Source organism: Cyanistes caeruleus, chromosome 7 (genome assembly GCF_971803275.1).
Source record: "Cyanistes caeruleus chromosome 7, bCyaCae1.hap1.1, whole genome shotgun sequence".
Lineage (NCBI taxonomy): Eukaryota > Metazoa > Chordata > Aves > Passeriformes > Paridae > Cyanistes > Cyanistes caeruleus.
This window is the reverse complement of record NC_141707.1, coordinates 18,396,304-18,417,172: the sequence shown is the minus strand read 5'-3', so window position 1 is coordinate 18,417,172 and position 20,869 is coordinate 18,396,304. Positions and strand designations below refer to the sequence as shown.

Genomic DNA, 20,869 nt, shown 5'->3' with positions numbered 1-20,869 from the left:
ATCAGGACTGACTTGCAGTTATTACCCACACAGCAACACACTGTGCAAACACAAGTTTATTTTCAATCCAGTTATACCCTCTGAACAAGATGGTGCCTACCAGGCTGTACCTGGTACATGTCAATGACATTTCTATAAGAAACAGAAAGTGTGCAGGGGGAAGCAGACAATTATTTTAGGAGCAATCAACAGATGACAAAGTCTGTTTACGAAAAGAACACCACCAAACAAAAATCAGAACAATAACATGTTCTGCAGGCATGACGTTTGCAAGTTTGGACTATAGAGAAGCCTGGCTGATGGAAAAAGAGATTTGATTAGTACTGGCATAATTGTACAATGCCTAACATTCTAAACCTCTGTGGACTATGACAAAATCCTTTGGGTTGGAAAGGGCCCTTAAGAGCAAGTTCAAATGTTAACTCAGCACTGCCATGTTCTCCACTAAAACATGTCCCTACACATCTTTTAAACATCTCCAGTGGATAACGACACCACCACTTCCCCAGACAGTCTGTCCCAATGCTTGACAACTTCCTTTTGGTGAAGAAATTTCTCCTAATGTTCAATCTAAGCCTCCTCTGGCCCAGCTTGAAGCAGCTTTTTCTCATCATCACTTGTTTCCTGGAGAAGAGACTGACACCCACCTTGTTACAACCTTCTTTCAGGTAGGCATAGAAAGTAATAAGCTAACCCCTGAGCCTTCTTTTCTCTAAGCTAAACAATCCAAACAACCTCAAGGCTAAACAATTAAATAAAAATAATGAGGGAGGAAAGCAGATGAACTACTTGAACACAAGGTAATGATTCAGATAAGGAGAAAAGGGCAATTCTGCAGAAACCAAACTTCCAGCTCTAGAGGCAGGCATCTCATAATTTGGCATGTCCTCGGGTGTCCTTTGTCAATTAATCTGTTGTGGATGTCCTGGACACCTCAGATATTTGAACAGCAAGACACTTAAATTTAGGCACCTAATCCCACTCTGAGTTCCAGCTAGGATATCTTAAGCAGCTTATGCAAAAAAATGTTGTTGAAGCAACCTCAGCTATCACTGCTGTGATGTTGCTACTACTTTTACAGATATATTTCCCCTGAACAGTAGTTCAGTCTATTAAGACAACTTTAGTTTGCTGTTACTTCAGAGATGACGTTTTATTTTTCTGTTTTGCAAGACTTTGGATCATTTCTTCTGTACTACATTTTCTTCTGGAGTTGACAGAGATTGGAAGGGGTGTCCAAACTAGTTACATACCAGAATTTATTAGCAGAAATAGACAACCTCCAATTTGACCAAAATGGAGCTGAAGATATTAAAAAGGGACAAGCGAAGTATGATGGTGAATGTCTGTAAGTATGAGTCAAATACTATCATTTCTTTTTTTAGAAGAGGACAGGCATATCAAGTTAAGACTAGATAAAATTTAGAATTTGCACACAGAGGTTTTCTTTGTGTTGTACTTTTAAAAATTGAAGAGTGGGAGATCTTGAAGAGTTCAGTTAGAAAATGCTGTTCAAATTATAATATGGCAGAAGAAAAATAATTCTAGGAACTTTATTTTTGAAAACACAGGAGCCATCACTTCAACACATGCTTAATCCCACATTCAAGACAACCTATTTTTAAATATTTAAATTTTAAAATTTCCTCCCATCTCTGATCTCTTGCTGCAAGTAGCTGCAGATCCCTGCTTTTGAATCTGATACCAGAACAGTCTCACCGAAGCTAAACTTGCAGACGCAGAAGCAAAAGAAGCCCAAAACCTTTGCAATTCACTGAATTAATTTAGTGGTAGGTTTGACAACTATAAATTGACTAGTATGATTTTTCTTTTTCAGTCTATTGATTCAGACCAGTGAGTGTCCACAGCACAAGGAAAAGATTTCAGGCAAGGAAACCAATTTTCTTGTCACAGATGAATACTCACTGTCTGTGTGTTTCTTGTGCAATTGATAAAACACCACCAGAATGAGGTCAGCATCCTCAAACACCATGCAAGTGAAATTCATTTAGGAGAATAAAAATAAAAACCAAAAAAGACGCTTTATAGTTTAGTTTTGCCATTTTAATTTCATTTAACTGCATAATTTAGGTCAGAAAAAGTTCAAAGGAATGGAATGCCTATCAACAACAAGAAGCATGTCAGCCTTGTAGAACTAGAAGAAACTGTGAGTGTGGAGAGACTGTACTACAAATGTCATTCTGCAATGTGCTACCCTGAAGTTTTAATGCAGATTAACTGAGTTTGATGCTACTCAAAACCATGTCACATGGTGGTACTGATTTCCTGAAAGATTCAGCAGTTACAAGGTTCACACCTCCCTTCTTCCCCAGTCAGCAAAGAAAGAATGGATTGTAAAGATTATTCCATGCCCTGAGAATAATTTCACATTATTTTTGGTCCAAAGGGACCAAAAAGAAAAATACATGCAGAGTTCAGTTTTTTATTTCTGTACAGGAGTTTCAACAAGCTAAGAAAGAACTGTGAGTCTGCAGAGCTTGGTTGAAACCCCACTACCATTACCTCAGTGAAATTATAACAATGCAGATTATGGGGGGGGGGGGGGTGTTTCAAATGTCTATTTGGATAGGCAAGAATAACATCCAAATAAAATAGGTTCTCACTCTCAGAAAAAGGGGCACAGCACATGCTCAGATAAATAAATCTTAAGGTTAAGAACCTGAAGGAAAATTTAGAATCTTATGTATAGCTTCTCAGGAGAAGCTAAGTAACCCAATGAAAGGCTAGAAAGCTTTTAAAATAGAAATACTACACTATGAAGTCTCATTCTCCAAATATTCCTGGATGCTGAGGTTATGAAACAATTGTGAAATTAGATTTAGTAACGTAGTTATTTAAGTATCTTCTAGTATTTGTAACACTGCTATAACCTTAGCACTTTCCAAAATCAAATTTCTGTATTGTTAGTGAATGTCCTGATAAACTAAACTGCTGTAGAGAGGTGCTGCATTTCAGCATGTAAAGTCACAGTGCTTCACCATTTCTCACAACCATTTGTTTCAAAAGGATGGTATTTTCTAGTAACTACACCTGAATATATTTATCAAATTTAGGAAGAAAGAGCACACCACCCTATTGAATGCACTTGGCCCAAGAAGAAGTGTGGCTGTAATTTGCCACGCTTTTATGATGCAGCTATTAAAAGCAGAGTATGATATGCACTTTTTGTTCTACTTTGTAAGTCTAGACAGGAAAAATTGGTTGGTTGACAGATGTACAAAATTATATAACATTTCAGCTCTCTGTATGTTTCAAGGCACTCAGTTGTGATTCAATTTATCTGCCTGAAGTGCTGTTTGTCCACCTGAATGTCAGCACAGACAAAGTGAGTGACTCCTCTGGGCACAGGACCCATCATCAGAGGGACCCTGACTTCAAGAGTCAGGGAAGACTGGGAGAGGGAGAGGGAAGAGTGAGGACAGCCTGAGCCACCTCACTGGTGATGGATCCACCTCAGAAGCAAGATCCATGAAGCCAAAGAAAATTTAAAAAAATATTACTGGCTCCTTGATTAAATCCACGAAAGGAGATACCTGGACCAAGTATCAGAGAAGAAAATATTTTTTTTTTCCCTTAAATCTTAAAGTAGAAAGACAAGCAAACTAAATTTAAAATAATGACTCTGAGATCAGTTAACTAAGCAGATATTGCCACTTCAAAGGAAGTTTAATAAGCTTGTCAAATGATGACAGATTTAGAAATCAATTTGAAGCTAAGATAGCACTGCTTCAAAATCCTTACCAGCCTAGACAAGAAAGGCAAACTGGGGAAAACACTTTACAAGACACTTTTCAAAGTGCAATGTTAGAGGCAGAGAAAATCAGGGTAATGGGTATGGGTGCTTTACTGCAAATCTCTAGGAGCACAAAATACTCAAAGGCTTTGAGAAGACACCTGCAAATTCTTTGTGAGACCAAAATTACGACAGAAAAATATATAATATTAACACATCCCTTAGGGATTTATTCTTACCCTTGGGATAAAAAAAATAAAATCAGGGAATTAGGGTTTATTTTTATTAACTTCATGACATTAAGTAATAATCTCTAAGAAAAAATACATACTCCTTAACTGTCAAAGGTCATCATTTTCTTAGATACATTTCCTTGAATTTCTTTAATTTTCAAGCTACATAGGATAAAACATTAAATGGTTATGTATTTAAAAAATAACAGTGTACTCTCTTGTAATGATTTTTTTTAGATTAACCTCCAGGAAACAGTTTTTTTGAATTTCTCATACTCAAAATGACAGCTAGCACTAAGTGTTTGTATTTACTATAAATGAAATTATAGGAAGAGTGACTTTATTCAGAAATGGAAAGACATATCAGCAAGGATGTACAAACAAGAAAAAGCTATTTTTTCTGGAAGGAAAGCAAATATGACCTGGAGAACTCACTGGGAAGCTTTTCTGCTTCACCTCCTTTTAAAAAAAAAACCTCAGGCAAACATTTCCTCTGGAAGGTTACTGTACCATCAAATGGGATCTCACCTATGGACATGGCATTGGAGATCATGCCAGAGCTATCCAAGAAAATTACGAGTTCATGCTCTATAGATTTCTGCCTGAGTGGACAAAATACCAGCCCATCAGTCTGAGCAGAATGTAGGTAGAATTGGAATGAGTTATTTGGGAAAAAGAGATTTAGTTTAATTATAGCTAATGCACCAAATCAAAAAAAAAAAAAAAAAAAAAAAAAAAAAAAGGAAAAAAGGAAGCAAAATAGGCAATACTCACATCAGAGTTAAAACGAAGCTGGCAGACATTACAGGAAATCACTTGCTTCTTCTTTGGGGGAATGGACACTCCAAAGGTATGGTTTATGACTGCTTTTTGCACAGGATCCATCTGGAGAACAAACAATAACCAATTTAGAACTTTTCAGGGCAATAAAGAACACAGAGAAAAATTTAAAAAAAAACCAAAAGAAACACTTCAAGGAGAAAGGTCTTTTTTGAGATAAACATGAGAAATAAGAATACAGCCCTCACAAAAATTAGATTTAACATAGGTTAGGGAATTGGTAGCATGCTAAAGATGATGGAGAAAAGGCAGCTTCATTGTTGCTGTCATCCCCAGGTTACTAAACAGGTCTTTCCACAGCCCTGCACATCTTCTGGGCTGCAGGGCCCCACTACCACACCTGAATTGCAAATGAAAGCCCTCCCCTAACACCCACTGTTCCAACAGACATACTACAGAAGCCACTTTTGCACCCTGACAAGTCACTCTCATTTATTTCTACTTGTTTTCCTTTGAGTGATAAATAATAGCACTTATTTGAAAAATATTCTCTCCTGGAGATCTCTTTGTGAAAGGAGGTCCTTTGCAGGTTCCCTTACAAATACCACTTGCTGGGAAAAGAGGTTGCAATCCCCAAGCATTTCCATGCAGAACTGATGAGTGACAGAGCCCATGGGAAGGCTGAAGTTCGGAGGAACATGAAGGGGCTGTTTGTACCAGGAAAGTTAGCACGCTTCAGAAAACATTTTAACACTGAAAAAAAGGCAAGGCAAGTGAAAAACTGAGTATGTTACTCCTAAATTTGACTGAACATTTTCAGGAACTCAGAACTGATTACACCTTTGCTAAATATCAGGGCTCCTGTTGGTCATGAATACGCTCAGGATCGCAGAGCGCTCTGTTGTTAACACTGCAGAACCTGGGGAATGGCACAGGATGTTCAGAAAACAGAGTTTAATGCTACTGTGTTGAGGCCTCAGTCACATCTCATTCCTCCTGATGTGACATGAATACAGAACAAAATTAATTTCCTGATGCAAAAATATTCAAACATGACTTTATAATTTTAAAAAAAACCTAGAATATCTTGATAACAAGTGATCTTGCTCTGAGCAGGACATTGGACCAGATGGCATCTGAGACCTCTTTCAACCCAAATATTCCTATGAGCATCTGTGTATGTGTGGTTCCTCATCCTTATCTAAGATAAGCACTGCATTCTGAAGAGGAAAGGGGAAAAAATACTGGTTTACAACAAAAGAGAAGTGCTCATTTTCCCACTTTGTTTTTAAACCAGTTCAGAATAAAATAGTTTGATTTGTTATAAATTTAGATTTTTCTGAAGCTTGCTTTGCAACCACAGTGATGATTTTTTCCTTTACAATACTACTGGAAGAAACCAAATCTGGCTGTTTAATCCCAGGTGATACACAAGGCACACTTGGTGCTAAGCCGACTTGCAAAAGGAAAAGAGAGCAGCTGAAGTAATTGATACACTGAAGAATTAGAACAGGAAATTACTTACTTCCAGACTTTCTAAACATGAAGATAAAGACTTTAATTTTCCCTTAGTACAAACTTTAAGCTTCCAGACAAGCCTGCCCTACTGAGGATTTTCTGGACATATAGGTACACACACAAAAAAACAAATTGAAGAAAAACATACTGCATTGTATCTGCCTAAGAAGATATTCCCCAAATATATTACCCAACATTAAACACCTTTTTTACTTTTTTTTCTTTTTGAAATGGCTACACATGTTTCTTGCTGCATTCATTTTAAACCAAAAGGCATTAGTAATAAATTTTCCAGAGAGGTAATTTAATTTTTATCAGCTTCTGCCACTAAATACTGTATTTTATTACCACAGGGGTACCACATGACAATCCAAAAGTAAAACCACTTCATCTGGAATGATCTACTGAATTATTTAATGATGCATTGCTGTTACAATGAATTGTGACAAAAATCTAAAAAAACCAAACTGAAATAAATGCCCTTGTTACCCGTCTCTTCTATTTCTAGGACACAGTGAGCTTTTAAAGTCTAAAAGCTTAAAAACCAACAAAAACTCCCCTTTTTCGGAATTGTACCATTTATGGCATCACTCTACCTAGAATATCAAAATTATACATGCAGATTAAAAGTTTTTTGAGCATCCACTTTGTGACAGATATGACAGTCAATATATTATTACATTTACTATACATGTTAAAATACTGCTACATTATTAGGGAAGAGTTGGTTGGATTTTTTCTTACATGGAAGATATGCTTAACGTTTCAACTTCAATACGAAGTGCTAATCAGTTAATCTAGAAGAAAAGAGTAATGTTCAAAAGTACCTCAGCCATTTGGAGTGTCTGAGATCGGTGAAAAGAAACAGCAAAAACACGCACAAGTGTCTGCAGTTCCGTTTGAAACAAAATACAAAGGGAAGAAGCAGTGATCAGTGACTCCTCTGTGCATTCCAAATAACAATCCACAGCGCTAGCGCGAGGCAGGGCACTTCACAAGCACACAATGCAGACTGTGCACAAAGTCCCAGTTTCAAACAGACGTAGCAGCACAGGGACAAAAATCCATGAAAATAATACAGCTCTTGCTGCCTCCAGAAAGCACCACTTGTGATCCCCAGGGGAGCGGGCAATGCTCCTTCCAGAGCCCTGCATGCAGGCTGGTCATGATTAGAATTCAAGTGCAACATTAACAATTAATACGCTTTAAATGTATCAGAAACTGGGGTGGATTACAGCATGCTGGAGAAATAAAATAGTATCTCTCTGTTAGAAGATTAATGCTGCAGGGTAAACTGATCTTAGATCCCTATAAAAAATTATCCTCTTCACTGCAGGAGGGAGGGAGTAGGAAAGAGGGAGAGGGTTATTTGTTGAGGTATTTATTAGGAAATGACACAGCATAGTTTGCCCAGTGGGGAGCACCAGTATTTAAGAACCAGATCTATAAAACAAAATAATAACAGAAACTAACAGCTACCACAAATGCAAATAAAAATCTGCACTACGTTGTTTATGCTATAGAGGGATTTAACGAAGCAATTCATAGTGCTCTGGTAGCCATAACTAGGTTTAACAACCTGTTAGTATTGTTCTCCTATTTCAATGGGTTTAGTAAAAAGTTAAATTTAAAAATGTCTTTCCAAGAAAGGTGAAAATACCATCTTTTTTGCAATGAGTCTTGCTAAAACCACCCAAGTGGTTTTAAGTGAAGTGAGCAAGGACTAAAAGACAAAAATACTCTACAACTACTGAGATTTGCAACAAGAACTTTAAAGGCACCTAGAAAATATAAGTGTATCAACAGACAGGCCAGAACAGGGGCAGCACAGACACTGTACTTCCTTTTGCTTTTTTCATATCTGCCCACCAAAAATTTTCCAGATTCAGGTATTTTCTGTGTGTTTGGTAAATTCCAGTGACTTCCTCTTGCATAGTTACCCCCGAAACTGATGTAAACCAGTCTGCACTCTCTGCATGCACTTACATACACCTACATTCCTCAGTGCCTATAAATAATTATTTTTGTTGAAATATACTTTCATAAAATTAAATTTTATAAGACCTGTACCTGTCCCAAGTTATCTTTGTGCTACTCAGTCATTCTGTGTATAGAAATCATTCAATCCCTTTCTACATTCTTGTTGCCCATCTCAATTCTACCAAAAATCAACTAGTTCAGTTAAATATATTGAAGATATGGACAGGAACCATACAAAATACTCTGAGCAGATCAGTACAGAACTGTAAGCTGATGTTTTCAAGGAACCACAATTATACACCTGTGCTCTCACTCCCAAGTCTTGACAGCCAATTCCTAGTACACTACTTTCTACGTCAAGTTTTGTGAATTTTTACTTCCATGTGCCTCACTTTAGAAACATCTCGATGTAACTTTACCAACCACCATTGTCTGGCCTGTCAGTCTCATCAAGGTCTTCCACAATTTTTGTGGTCTTTCTTAGTCCTCACCACCTTGGAGAGCTTTGCCAATAGCAAATCTCCTCAGCTCACTTACCTCCCAAGCATCTTCCTGTCATGCAAAAATCTTCATATGCCAATGTAATTTTCCTAAAAAATCTTTGCCAAGGGGTTTTGTGAAAAACCTTGTTAATTCAGACCATGTAGATTTAAACACCCTTATTCACATGTTTGTTGACCCCTATAAACAGGCTTGTAAAGAAGGATTTATCTTTACAAAGGAATTATGTTGACACTTTACAGGCAGTTTACAGGATGAAGTATTCTATGATATTGTCCTTATTGAGGTACCTGTTCATTTGCTGGTGGAAAACCACCGTTCTTTCTCCATGGAATGGGTTTTAAAAACTTGTATCATATTTGCCACCTTTTAGTCCTCAGGTGCAAGAGCAGTTTTAGATGAGCTGTTACACCTTATCAGCAATTCAAGAATTTCATCCTTGAATTCTCTTATCATTGCTGCTACCAGAAACTCTTCCTGCCCTGCTGTATATCATGGTGCCTTCTGGTGCCTCCTGGGAAAGGAACCAGACTACAAAGAGACATGAAAGTAGGCACAGGAAGAAGAGGGGAAAAAAAACAAAAAAAAAGCGTTGGGAGAAGTCATAGAAGTCGTCTGGTGAAACTGAAGTTCTGGTTATTTGGGAAGATCTCTTTGTACACAGCAGACTCTAAAAACACCAATTTGCAAGTCTCAGAAACAAAATGGAATGATCCTGAGGAAAGGGCTGTCTTTTCATAACAGAAGCATAACTTTAAACCTGAGTAAGGTCTAAAATTGTGCCTGGCAACGTATGTCCTGTTACCTGTTATCAAGATGTAACTCTTGGGTCAAAGATAGAGTTAACTGCTAGACAAGCTTTTGTAAACATAATATTGGTAGAGGTGATAAGAGATGGAACTCAGCATCACTTAACCATCAGGCATAATAAGCTTCTGAAAAATAGAGTGGCCTTCAGCAGAGTACATTGGTTTAATCTGATAAAGACAAATTTTAAACCATATGTGGAATGAACTGATAACATAATCCAGTATTTCCCTGCAGAAAAAACCACTGGCATATAAAAATTACCAGTGCAACATCTAAATTAAGTTCTGTAACTCCTTATGTGTTGAGCTCCAGTTGTTATGAAAGCCAAGCACACTGCCACTGTGGAAAATGATCATACACTGAAGCTTATCATAAATTCTGCCAGATATACACAGCCCCCTACCATAACTGTACATACTACCATGACTGAAAGAGTGACAGAAGTGAATACACATACCCAGCAAAGCATATATTTAAAATGCCCAGCATAAAATCAGAAACATTAACATCATGATGTAATTCTTGGCATGCTTGGCCAACACAAACCAGCAAAAATCTGTTCTCTCCATGTCTGTGCGGCTTTTGTTCCAACAGGGAACACATTCCCCATTTGACTAATTCTAAGCATAATTTAGTGTTCAAGTCACTGAAATTCTGTTATACAGTTCATTGCTTATTTTGCATCACCAGGAACACTTGTGCCAGCTCTACTGATGGAGCTCTACCTGAAAGGAGGTTGTAGCAAGGTGAGTGTCACTATCTTTTCCCAGGTAACAAGTGACAGGACAAGAGGAAACAGCCTCAAGTTGTACCAGGGGAGGCTCAGATTGGATATAATGAGAAATGTATTACTGAAAGGGTTATCAAACATTGCAACATTGCCCAGGGAAGTGGTGGAGTCTCCGTCCCTGGAGACATTTAGAAGACGTGTACATGAGGCACTGAGGGATATGGTTCAGCTGTGAGCTTGGCAGTGCTGCATTAATGGCTGAACACAATGATCTTAAGGGTTTTTTCCAACATAAATCACTCTGTGATGTGAATAACTTTATTTTCTTGCAGGAAAGCCATCAATATTCCCTGTGCATCACCGCTCCTTGAGTAGCACAAAGTGTCTCCAGAGACATATTTCCGTAGGGTGAGCGTGTGGCTCTCTAAACACTACCTCCCTACACCTCTGTCCCTCTGCTCTCCATAATGTTTTGGGGGTTCTTAAAAACAGGCAGATGTAAATGGCCAATAATAAAATCAGGGGTGACTCAGATTCTCAGCAGCTGATTTGGAGATTTGTGCAAATACTTCACTGAACAAGAAGAAAAATTAATTTACAACACTATACATCGTTTCTACTGCAGTCCTGTGGTCTGAGGGTTCCTTTAATAATTTTTTTTTTTTAAGGAGGCTCTCTCAATGTACTTACACATAGCAAATTTGCCCAAAGCATGAAATCTGAATCTCAGGGAAATCAAACCCAACTATACTCAGGTAACGGCAAATCCATGATTTTACCTTTTCTTATTAAAATTCTGAGTAGAATTTCCCCGAGTGCAGAAAACATAAGCATCCACTAAGAAATAATTCAGATCACAGGGACTAGCATCTCACTTCCCTTACACAGGATTCCTAAAATACAACAACATTGTGCTCTGAAGGCAAGCCTCTGAATGCAGCTTCTCAGTGTGTCTGTCTGTCCCCTGAATTCGGCAGCAAGCTCCAACTTCCCTGAGGAAAACAGTGGCTGTGATAGCTGTGACCTCCACACATTACTACTAGCCAGTGTAATCAGCCAGGAAGCATCTTAAAACAAACCAAAAATCTTGCTGTAATTCACTTGTTAACGTCAGATACTACAGCTATCCATGAAGAGTTGCTAAAATAAGAGTGAGTACTGAAAAATAAAAAAGGGAAGAGACACCTTTGACATTTACACTTCTACTTCATTTTTAGTACGAGACCACTAAAAGGACACCCAGAGCTGGAAACAACTTTTATACCTTAAAAGAAGTATTAGAAATACTAATAAATTCAGCTTCCTCATTATCCTTTTAGATTAGGGTTCAGCTAATTTTGCTTTTGAAAATTCCACATTATTTCTGTTTATAGAGTTGCAGGACTGTATCTCTGGACTTCAGACACTGATTTTCCATCTCCAGCTCCTAGCAGCTAAATTTCCCTCCCTACATTTTTATATCCAGTCCTATGGTATAATGCAGAGCCTCTGGGTATGCTACCCTCTTGCATGTTCCCCCTTTAAAGTAAAGGTTGTATGGAAAAATGAAAAAGAGGGTGATTCTCTTTTTGTGCTTGTATTCACAATCACACAGAGTACTGAAAGTGATGCCTGAAGTGATTTACAGATTTGGGCTAGGCCAGAGGCAACCATTACATCCAATTTCCCAAAAAAATTACGACATCATTTCATTCACTGAAAAGGTTCGGCCCTTCCTATTACAAAGTCAAATAATTTGTGGTCAGCCAGAGCCTAAATTTTAGAAAAAAAAATCACATCTAAAGAGCTCGATATAAAAGTTTCCAAACAAGTTAATTTACATCACTGTGGAAGCAATACTTTCTGAGTTATTATAAGCCACCCAATCTAGTTGTGCTTCTCTATTAAAGGTCACTCAAGCCTCAAATACCCTCTGAATAGAGCAGGCACTCATACACTGCAATCATGTCAGCTCTTAACCTTCTCTTTGATAAACCAAATGCCTTAAGCTGCTCACAATAAAAACTTGATTCATTTGCTAGCTTTTCTCCAACTCCCTTTCAGATTTTCAATATGCCATTGAAGCCCAGGTACTAAAAGTCAGAACACACGTTCAAATATATTTTCTCTTTAACTACCTAATTACATTCTTTCTGTTTTAACAAGAAATGCATTCATCATCTTTCCTCAGCATCGACTTGGAAAGCAGAGCCCTAAATCTTTACTGACATGCACATTATCCCTCCTGTGTGCTAGCACAAGTAATTTCACCATCACACATCCTTTTCTCTCTCAGGATGTTTTCTGACCCAGCCTTGTAGAGGGCTAAAACCACCACACTGGGAATCTTATGTTGAAGAAGTGACTGCTTTCAGAAAGGTTTGCACATAAGAATTTGCAAACCATTCTCAGACCAATAACATAAGGCTACTGATGAATCCCAGTCTTCTCAGCAGAATTTCCTTTGTCCTAACCCAGTTCTGAAATCATGGGTTAGACCAACATAGGCAAAAGGAACAACTGAAACAAAACCAAGGATTTTCTAATATTTTGCTTTGCTGGCCACCTCTGCCTTTGCACTGCTCTAGCCTACATCAAGTAATTGATATTAAAAATCAAAATCAAAGATAAATAAACCCTCAGCTCTTCTTACCTCTCTCTTCTTTCCACGAAATGTGATATGATTAAGTACCAAAGGTCAAAAGGTAACTGAGAAAACACCTTTCTTTTTACTATTTACTACTCTTTTTACTATTATTTTTTCAGTGCTCTGAATATTTCCTCTTCCCTTCCTTCCCTCCATGCTTGCATATTTATTGCTTGTTAGAAACAATTTCTGGCTTAGAAAATCATAATCAGAATAGTCTTAGTCTTAAATTTTCAGAATTTTCAGAAAATTAAATACCACTGCTGTTTGCTGTTTTAGAACTCTTTGTGTAATTATGAAAATGTAATATTTGATTCCTCTAAAGTACTTGACTTTGTAAAAAAATTGATGAGACATGACAGAAAAAAAAATTTCTAAATCTGGTCTCTGCTTCTTCTAAGGCTTATTCTCAAGCAAGGATATAAATACATTAAAGGATTGAGTTTGTTATGAGAACACTAAAAATAGATTTAACCTTTATGGTAAAAATTGTCAAATTTTCTGCTCCAGACAAGACTGGAGACTTTTGTGGGTGAAATAAAGAAATGGAAAGCTGCTGAGAATGTTTTAGAGATAAAAGAGAACTCCCCACCAAACAAATGGAGAATAAGTAAAAAAAAGCAGGTATCTGTGGCTCGGTGCTTTTTGTTATATGAACCTGAACCAGCTTTAAGTCTCGGGCAGCTTCTTTTTTAATCCATCCAGATGACTTCTCTACCACTGCAATATTTTGTACCTGCAGAGTGATCTGCTGGGACCATGACAGACCAAACCTGAGAAAATGAGTAAAGGCCAAATCCAATGGTTAAGCTAATGCTCAAGGAATAAGACAGTTTCCTTTCCCTCTGTGGCTATGCTGGCTCACAGGTTTAACCATACATTAATTTCATCTGAGAAATTTCATCTGAGCCTTATATTACTCATTTGTAAAATGGGAATAAAAATATTTGCAACCCAATAAAAAAGGCTGAAAGGTCTAAGTAACATGCTAAAATCATCTGATAGAAGGTGTTACATAACTGCTCTTTATTATTAAAACTGCTGTTATTCAGAGCACTCAGCTGTGTTCAGCTAAACAAAAAAACATTACTGTCTTGCCTTCAGATCCAACAAAAAATAAAAACATACTGTAGTTTGAGACTTGCTGAAAAGCAAACCAATAACATACTCTGAGAGCATAACTATTCTTATTACAACACCTATTACCAACTGGCAGTAAAAGAATATAAACAGGTAAAATAATACGAAAAAGTACCTTTGAGCAAAATCCTGCCAAAAGATTCAAGCCTTAGAGTTTGTACTCAGAAAAGAAGCTTAGATAGCACATGGGGCAAAACAAGATTCCTGATTTCTCCTTTCATCTTTGAGATGGTCCTTAGCTATGACCCTTTTCTACTTAAAAGTCTGCTCTAAGTTTTGATGAGTTTTCCTGCTCTCAGGCTGCTCCAGAACACCAAAACACAAAGAAGAATGGTATTGCATTAGGTACACTTGAATTTCCACTACAGTTCTGAACTATGCTGAGAGGTTAAGGACGAATTCAGAGCTTTTGATTAATTCTGTGAACAGGAGAGAATAAAGGCACAAGAAATCTAGTCTTCTGAAATAAATTAATACCATTACTTTTCATACACTGAAGAAAACACAGCTAATACGAGGATAAAATGTATGTGTATATAGAGACTTGAATATGAATGTATTCAATGACTAAATACAAGTGAGAAGCAGATCAGAACCAACAATTGCCTAACTATTTCCACAGCTGTCTTCTGCTTTTCACAGTATATAAGAAATAAGGCCTTTTTCACTTAAAAATTAACGATGATATTTCTGATTTGGGTGTGTTTTTCTTTCAGGTTGTTTTTGTTTCAGATTTTTTATCAACAACACACACTACACAAACAAACTTCAAAATGCTTTTAATTAAAAAAGCACTGTATTTTTATACAAATCTTTACAGGATTCTTCTAATTAAGCTTGTTCTGAAACTTAATGTAATAAAAAAAGACTGTTGGTTTGGGATTTTTCTTTATGTTTGGTGGGGATATTTTTCTTAGAATTTAAGTAAATGAGAAACAAAGCCAGGTAGAAACCTGGCTTTGTCTTGTCTAACAAATACACGGGCAAGAAATGAGATCCTCTCTCCCTAGCGGTAACTTGGGGAAGCAGCTGAAGTTCATGGTGAAAATGGACAGACTGAATGTAGACAAGACTGGTCTGAAAGGCATAGCTCTTCAACACAGCCTTGCTCTGTTCCTTGACATGTTGAAATGAGCTGGTCAGTGCTCCAAATCTGTGTGGTTTTGGTTTCCAGACATGCACAGGAAAGACAAGTTTGACAGTGTGGCTTTAAATTGCCATACGTTACCTTCAGATTGTCATGAAACTGTATTTAGATTAAAAGACTACAAGGACAGCCACATTCCAAAGGAATGAGTATGACAAGAATTAAATTTTAAGCTATATTTTTATAATATAATAACTAATAATTATGGCAGCAATTCTCAGTTTTGCATGGAACGATGTGACAAGGGTCTAAGGCGGGGCAGGAAAGCTCACCACATGCAGCCAGGATATTGCAAAAGTAGCCACTTCATCAGACATATGGAGAATTATTTTCTCTAAAGCTGCTCTAGAATTTTGCTTAGAGCTTGTAGAACTTAGGTTTGTAATTAGGAACTAGCAAAATCTTTGTAAGCAGAGTGGTAAAACACATGTTGCTTGTCCTAAACTACAATTCTGTGACTGCTTGCTTTGAGGGGAGATGTTGTAATCACAGTCTATTTGCATAACACCCTTTGGTTACCTAATGCTGAAAATATTTATCATTAACAACCCTCTCCCTTTAAAAAGCTTTCTTTACCAGGAACATACTACTAAGTTGAGAAGAAAGCAATTCAATGCAGAGAAAGGCTTCTGAGCTTTCCTGTGCCGATGAGCAAAAGAAATAAACATTGCTGAAATGTTAGAAAGAGGAACTCCAAGCTTTCTGTTAAGAAAGACATAGCCAAGGACCAGATTTTCTGGACAACTCAGCAAACTGTAGGATTTGTACACAGAAACTGAGTTTCTTTCAAGAATTAGGAAGACCTAATTACTTTTACATGCAATAATACATGTAAAAAATGGATAATTTAGGAACCATTTTTTAAAATCCACATGGTGGATGCCAGAGTCCTGCAAAGGGGTAGGGAGAGGCTGCACCTGGTGCCTTCTTCACCAGTGCATGTCAGTGCACTTTCTCCTCAGAGACAGGTTCCCTATCTATCAGGCTGCTGATCTGGAAACTGAGAGAAGGAAGCTCATCCAAGCAATTCCTCTTTGAAAAAACACAAAAGCGGTAGGAAAAGCTATAAAATAATTATTGTTTGAAGAGAGTCTCCCTCAAAGCCTGACTGTATTATTTTAATAAACACTTTTTCCCTCTTGGAATGATATGTGTGATACACTAAAAGAAGCAGCAGAAAAGTGCTTATTTAGGTTCACCAATTTTACAGAGCTGCTCTTTGAGAGACAGGAACTAGGGAATCTGCACCTTTCTGTTAAAATGCCAGAAACCAAAAAATCTGTCAAAAATCAACTGACAATCCCCTGCTTTTGGCAGCTTTTTTTTCCATATCTAACTCAGTGTATCTTACCAGGTGTTTTCTTCAAACTCGGAGGTTTTTGGAAATTTCAGGAAAAGACTCAAGTATTTTGTGGGAAAAATATACCACCTTCAATAAACATCTTTCAGGGCTTCCACAGGCTGAGAAGAATTTTTCCAAAAACTCCTACCATGGCTGAAAGAGTTCTCTGCTGCTTTACCTGAAAGCCAAAGAAAGACAAAGAGGGATTCCTGGCTTGGTAAAAAATGCCTAAGGGTACAAAGAAAAGGGACTACAGAAAATTGAAAAAATGATGTCATGGAGAGTCAAGGGGCTCTGTAGCCAGGTACGTGGACAAGAGATAGCAAAGACTAGCCACAAAAGAGAGGTCTGTGCTGACAGGATCTGGGCTTCATTATGTGGTCCTGAACTTCTGCTTTCCTCACCTGTATCTCAGAAAATACCTATTATTTTTTTTATTCCCTTAATAAATGGCAGTAGGATGACTCCTTATGCTGTGAATTGGATGATTCTGGCTATGATTTGAAAAATGTGAATTTTTACATCCGTAACAAATAAAAGTGAAGTAGGAATATTTTTCAGTGTTCAAAAGAGGAACAGAAGGCAGACCTGAAGTCCTTGTATACTTGCATGACTATAAAGGGTATACAATTTCTTAATTAAAGAAATCCCAACCAATAAAAATCCTCTAGAAAAATATCCAGCTACCCTGCAAAACACCACTCCTAAATCAACTGCTTAAATTTCCTTTCTGCATAGTTAATGAATGTAAAGTACGGCTCTTAAAAAATTTCACCTCCTCTCTGGAGTCAGATGGAGAGGACCAGAAAAGGTCACTTCCCTCCAGCACTCCATAAAAGGAAAAATGGGAAATCAGAGCACAGGGACAGGGTACTTGGATAAAAAGACAGCAGATAACGGGTTGGCAACATCCAGTTGGCTGCATTTGTAATCTGTTCCTGCCACATACAATCCTGTGCTGCAAAGCGTACTTTGGCACTGCAGCAGGGTGTTAAGTGGCTGAATTCAGACCCAGCTAAGGAAAGAGAAAGCTCCCAAGCCACAGTGTCCTGCCAAAAAGGCAGAAGAGGCACTTGGCGCAGAGGGGCGAGTGAAGCTGGTGATACGGGTGCCCTGTGCTCTTATATGCTGAACTCAGCTTCTGCCTTGGTGATTACTGGGCCCTTCAAAAGAGAGGGAGATAGGCAGCAAATAAAAATGTGATAAAAATTGAAAACACAGAAGAGGAAAGAGAAAATTAGTTCTTCCCAGTAGTTGTCTTGGGGGTAGGCCAGGGATACTTAGTCCAGGCAGGGCTAATGTTGGAGAAGAGTCAGAAATGTCTGACTAAGTTACTAGTCAGCTCCTCTTCCTTTCCTGTAGCACATTCCAGCTGGCTCACCTTCACTGGCAGATGTAAAATATCTCTGGTCCACTTTGCAAGGGGACTGAGAGAACTCTAATATAAAGAATCAGCATAAAGCTACTTTAAGAAAATTGAAGAGAAATAAGACACTGAAGCAATAACTAGGCCACATTAACCCATGTGTCCTCTAAAACATGAAGGGTATGAACTAGCATTTAGAAACCAATCATGGGCTAGTTAGATGCAAAATGTTTCACTAATGTGAAAGCTACAAGAGATGCTCTAATCTTTGATTACCCCTGAGGCCATAACAAACTCAGAAAGAAGCATATGAATTGCTGATTATTTTCTATGATGATAGAATCTGAGAAGCTGCTGCTGATAATGTTTTTGTGCAGACTGACAGGTCCCTAGCTGTACCACTTCAACTAAATGTGAGTCATGTAGTGCTGCTCTCATTACAGGACAAGGCAGAATATGCTGGAATTTTGAGATTTCTTTTTTTATGAAGTATACAACCTTTATATAGGGACATGAAGACAGTGATTGTGAAGTGATCAGTGATCTTGATCTTGCAAGATAAATCCTGGCTTTCAGTCGCTTTAGCACATGTTCCATGATGTGATCACAAGTAAGGATACAAGATATGCTTTCATCATTCAGTACACAAGATGGATGGCAGGAGATAAAGAATCAGGGAGGTTTAGAGAAAGAATGGTACAGAAGATAAAGCTGTGTGGTGGAAGCCAGCATGTGTAAAATTCAATATTATGTAATAATAAATACAAAATGGGGATCACAGTAAACTTAACTTTGATTTTCATTGACTATATACTTGACTGGCATATTTTTAAATGTAATCAATATGCGAGTTGTTAACCTATTAAGGCACCTTTAGAATCATTTCTGTATGCTGATAAAGAACTCTGCTTAATAACCTTCTGGTCCACATCTATCCCAAACTGGAAGTACCAGTTTGGGAAGTTCCTGTAATGCTGTTTCCTAATTTTTTTTTTAAACAAGAACATTTTAAGTACTAATAGCTGATAATTTGATTCAAGCTCTGCATTTCAGACAAAGGGGTATTAGGCAGGACCATTTGGAACTGGATGCCAGGACAAACATTATGTTACCTTTGGATCCATTGCTGCAGCATTTCTTGAGAGAGGGTTTGTCCTTTCATGCAGCAACTCAAGTTCAGACTGACAGTTCTGACAAAACTACTTGCTGCTAATATGAAAAGACCAGGAAAGACAGCACCTATTCTGCAATACCTCTTTGTTTGGAATCCTTCATCCTGCCCTTACAAGATCCCCTTCTGGCTGATCTGTTGAAACAGAAAAGTTTTATTCTCCTTACTGAGGAATAAAGACACATATCCAGTGAATTAGTACAATCATTCCCCAAATAATTTTTCCTATATAATAACGAACAAAACCAAATTTCATTGGGGCATCAACTGGCAATTACTATACATACATCCACAGCATATTTAGAACTATTAATGATTTAAAGAGAAGCAAAAGGGAGACAGCTTCAACTAAATTATGGAATTCCATCAAGAAAGTAAGATATGATTGGGTTAGGCATTTCTTTTACAGTATCAGGGTCTGCTCAGCGCATCAGCTGAAAGTACCCCTTGTGGAGAGAAGCCAGGGATCAAAATACTACCACATACAAAATGGGAACGCTAATGTTTTATCTGGAGAATCACAGATGTTTTCAGAACTGAAAACTGTCAAAGTTAACTAAATAAGAAAGGGTTTACCCCAGATTTTAAATATGTTTTCATAAATAAGAGAAGTTCTTTTGGGAGAAAACTGTAGGGAGTGTTCCTTTGAAGATGTTTGTAGTTAATACATTTTACCTTGTTTTTCTGCCTTGGTAGTTACTCTATTAAGCTCTCATGCAGAAACTTTTCTTCTTTAAGGCCTCTGATGTTAAGTTAGAAACCACCTCCTGGGAAGGTTTAAAAGAATGTTTCTGCCTCTGACAGCCATTGAAAATGCAGGTGGAGCCAAAGAAGTTTTGTCTCAGACCATTTCTTTCTGCCACTTTCAGTGAACACACGCAAGCACAACCAGCACCCCAAAGGGTCCCCTCAGTCCCTTGGAAGGCAAAGAAATGAAGGGAAGCACACTGGAGGTTTCCCTGTCCTTGACAAGTCCCCCTCTGAATGAAGTGCATAGATTTCCTGATTGATCCATAAAGCAAATGATGGCTTTTTTGGCTCTTCTAATATTTACTTCCTGTGTAAGATAAAAGATTGTGGATGATACATATGTTATGGATCAACTGGATTTAGCTTCTATAACTCAAAATTACCTTCTGGAAAAATAGTTTTAAACACTTTTGCATACTTTTGCCACCACTTTGGAATGAAAAAGAAGGAATAAAAGGACTACATATACAAAAACCTAAATATCTGCATTTGCAAAGGTTGTGCTAAGTTAGAAATAAAGGAAGTACATGACAGCTGGCATTCATTGTGCCTGTCAGTAGATAATCATGAATGATTTAGTTTTCCAATGAGCTTTGAAGTCCATTGTGAAAGACTCTCAAGGAAAATCAATACCTGCAAGATAAATGGCAAAGTCTGCAAATTAGAAATAGAGAGGTACTGAACCACTGTTTCTTAAAATAAAGAGTTTAAACATGCAATGTCTGTGGTATATAGCGCCATAATTTTATATAATTATCAAGAATTCCAAGGGAGGAAGCAGACACCAAGTTGACAATGTTTGCCAATTACCCCAGGTCTAATTTTTAATAAAACCTTACAGGAGTTTGGAGAGGAATTACAGACGTGAAGGACAAACGTGCCAGGAATCAGGCAAATGAAAGGTAACGCAGATAAATATAAACTAGAAAAGATCAGTGTAAATATACTAATTAAACAGTCTCTAGAGGCTATTGCGACTCTGATATACAGTAATACCAAGAGAAAGCAATTAATGGTTGGT

General features: G+C 37.6%; 1 protein-coding gene across 18 annotated transcripts in view; it reads right to left on the bottom strand.

Moving 5' to 3' along the window:
• Positions 1–20,869, bottom strand: part of ZNF385B (zinc finger protein 385B) — a 151,867-nt gene that overhangs the window by 30,982 nt on the left and 100,016 nt on the right. For 17 of the 18 annotated variants that reach the window (XM_086898124.1, XM_086898131.1, XM_086898125.1 and 14 more), the window contains one exon: positions 4,762–4,872. In XM_086898124.1, the coding sequence (XP_086754250.1) occupies positions 4,762–4,872 (111 nt within the window). Of the gene's footprint in view, positions 1–4,761; positions 4,873–7,112; positions 7,199–20,869 lie in introns of those variants that run through there. The other variant, XM_023930919.2, reaches the window with a different exon arrangement.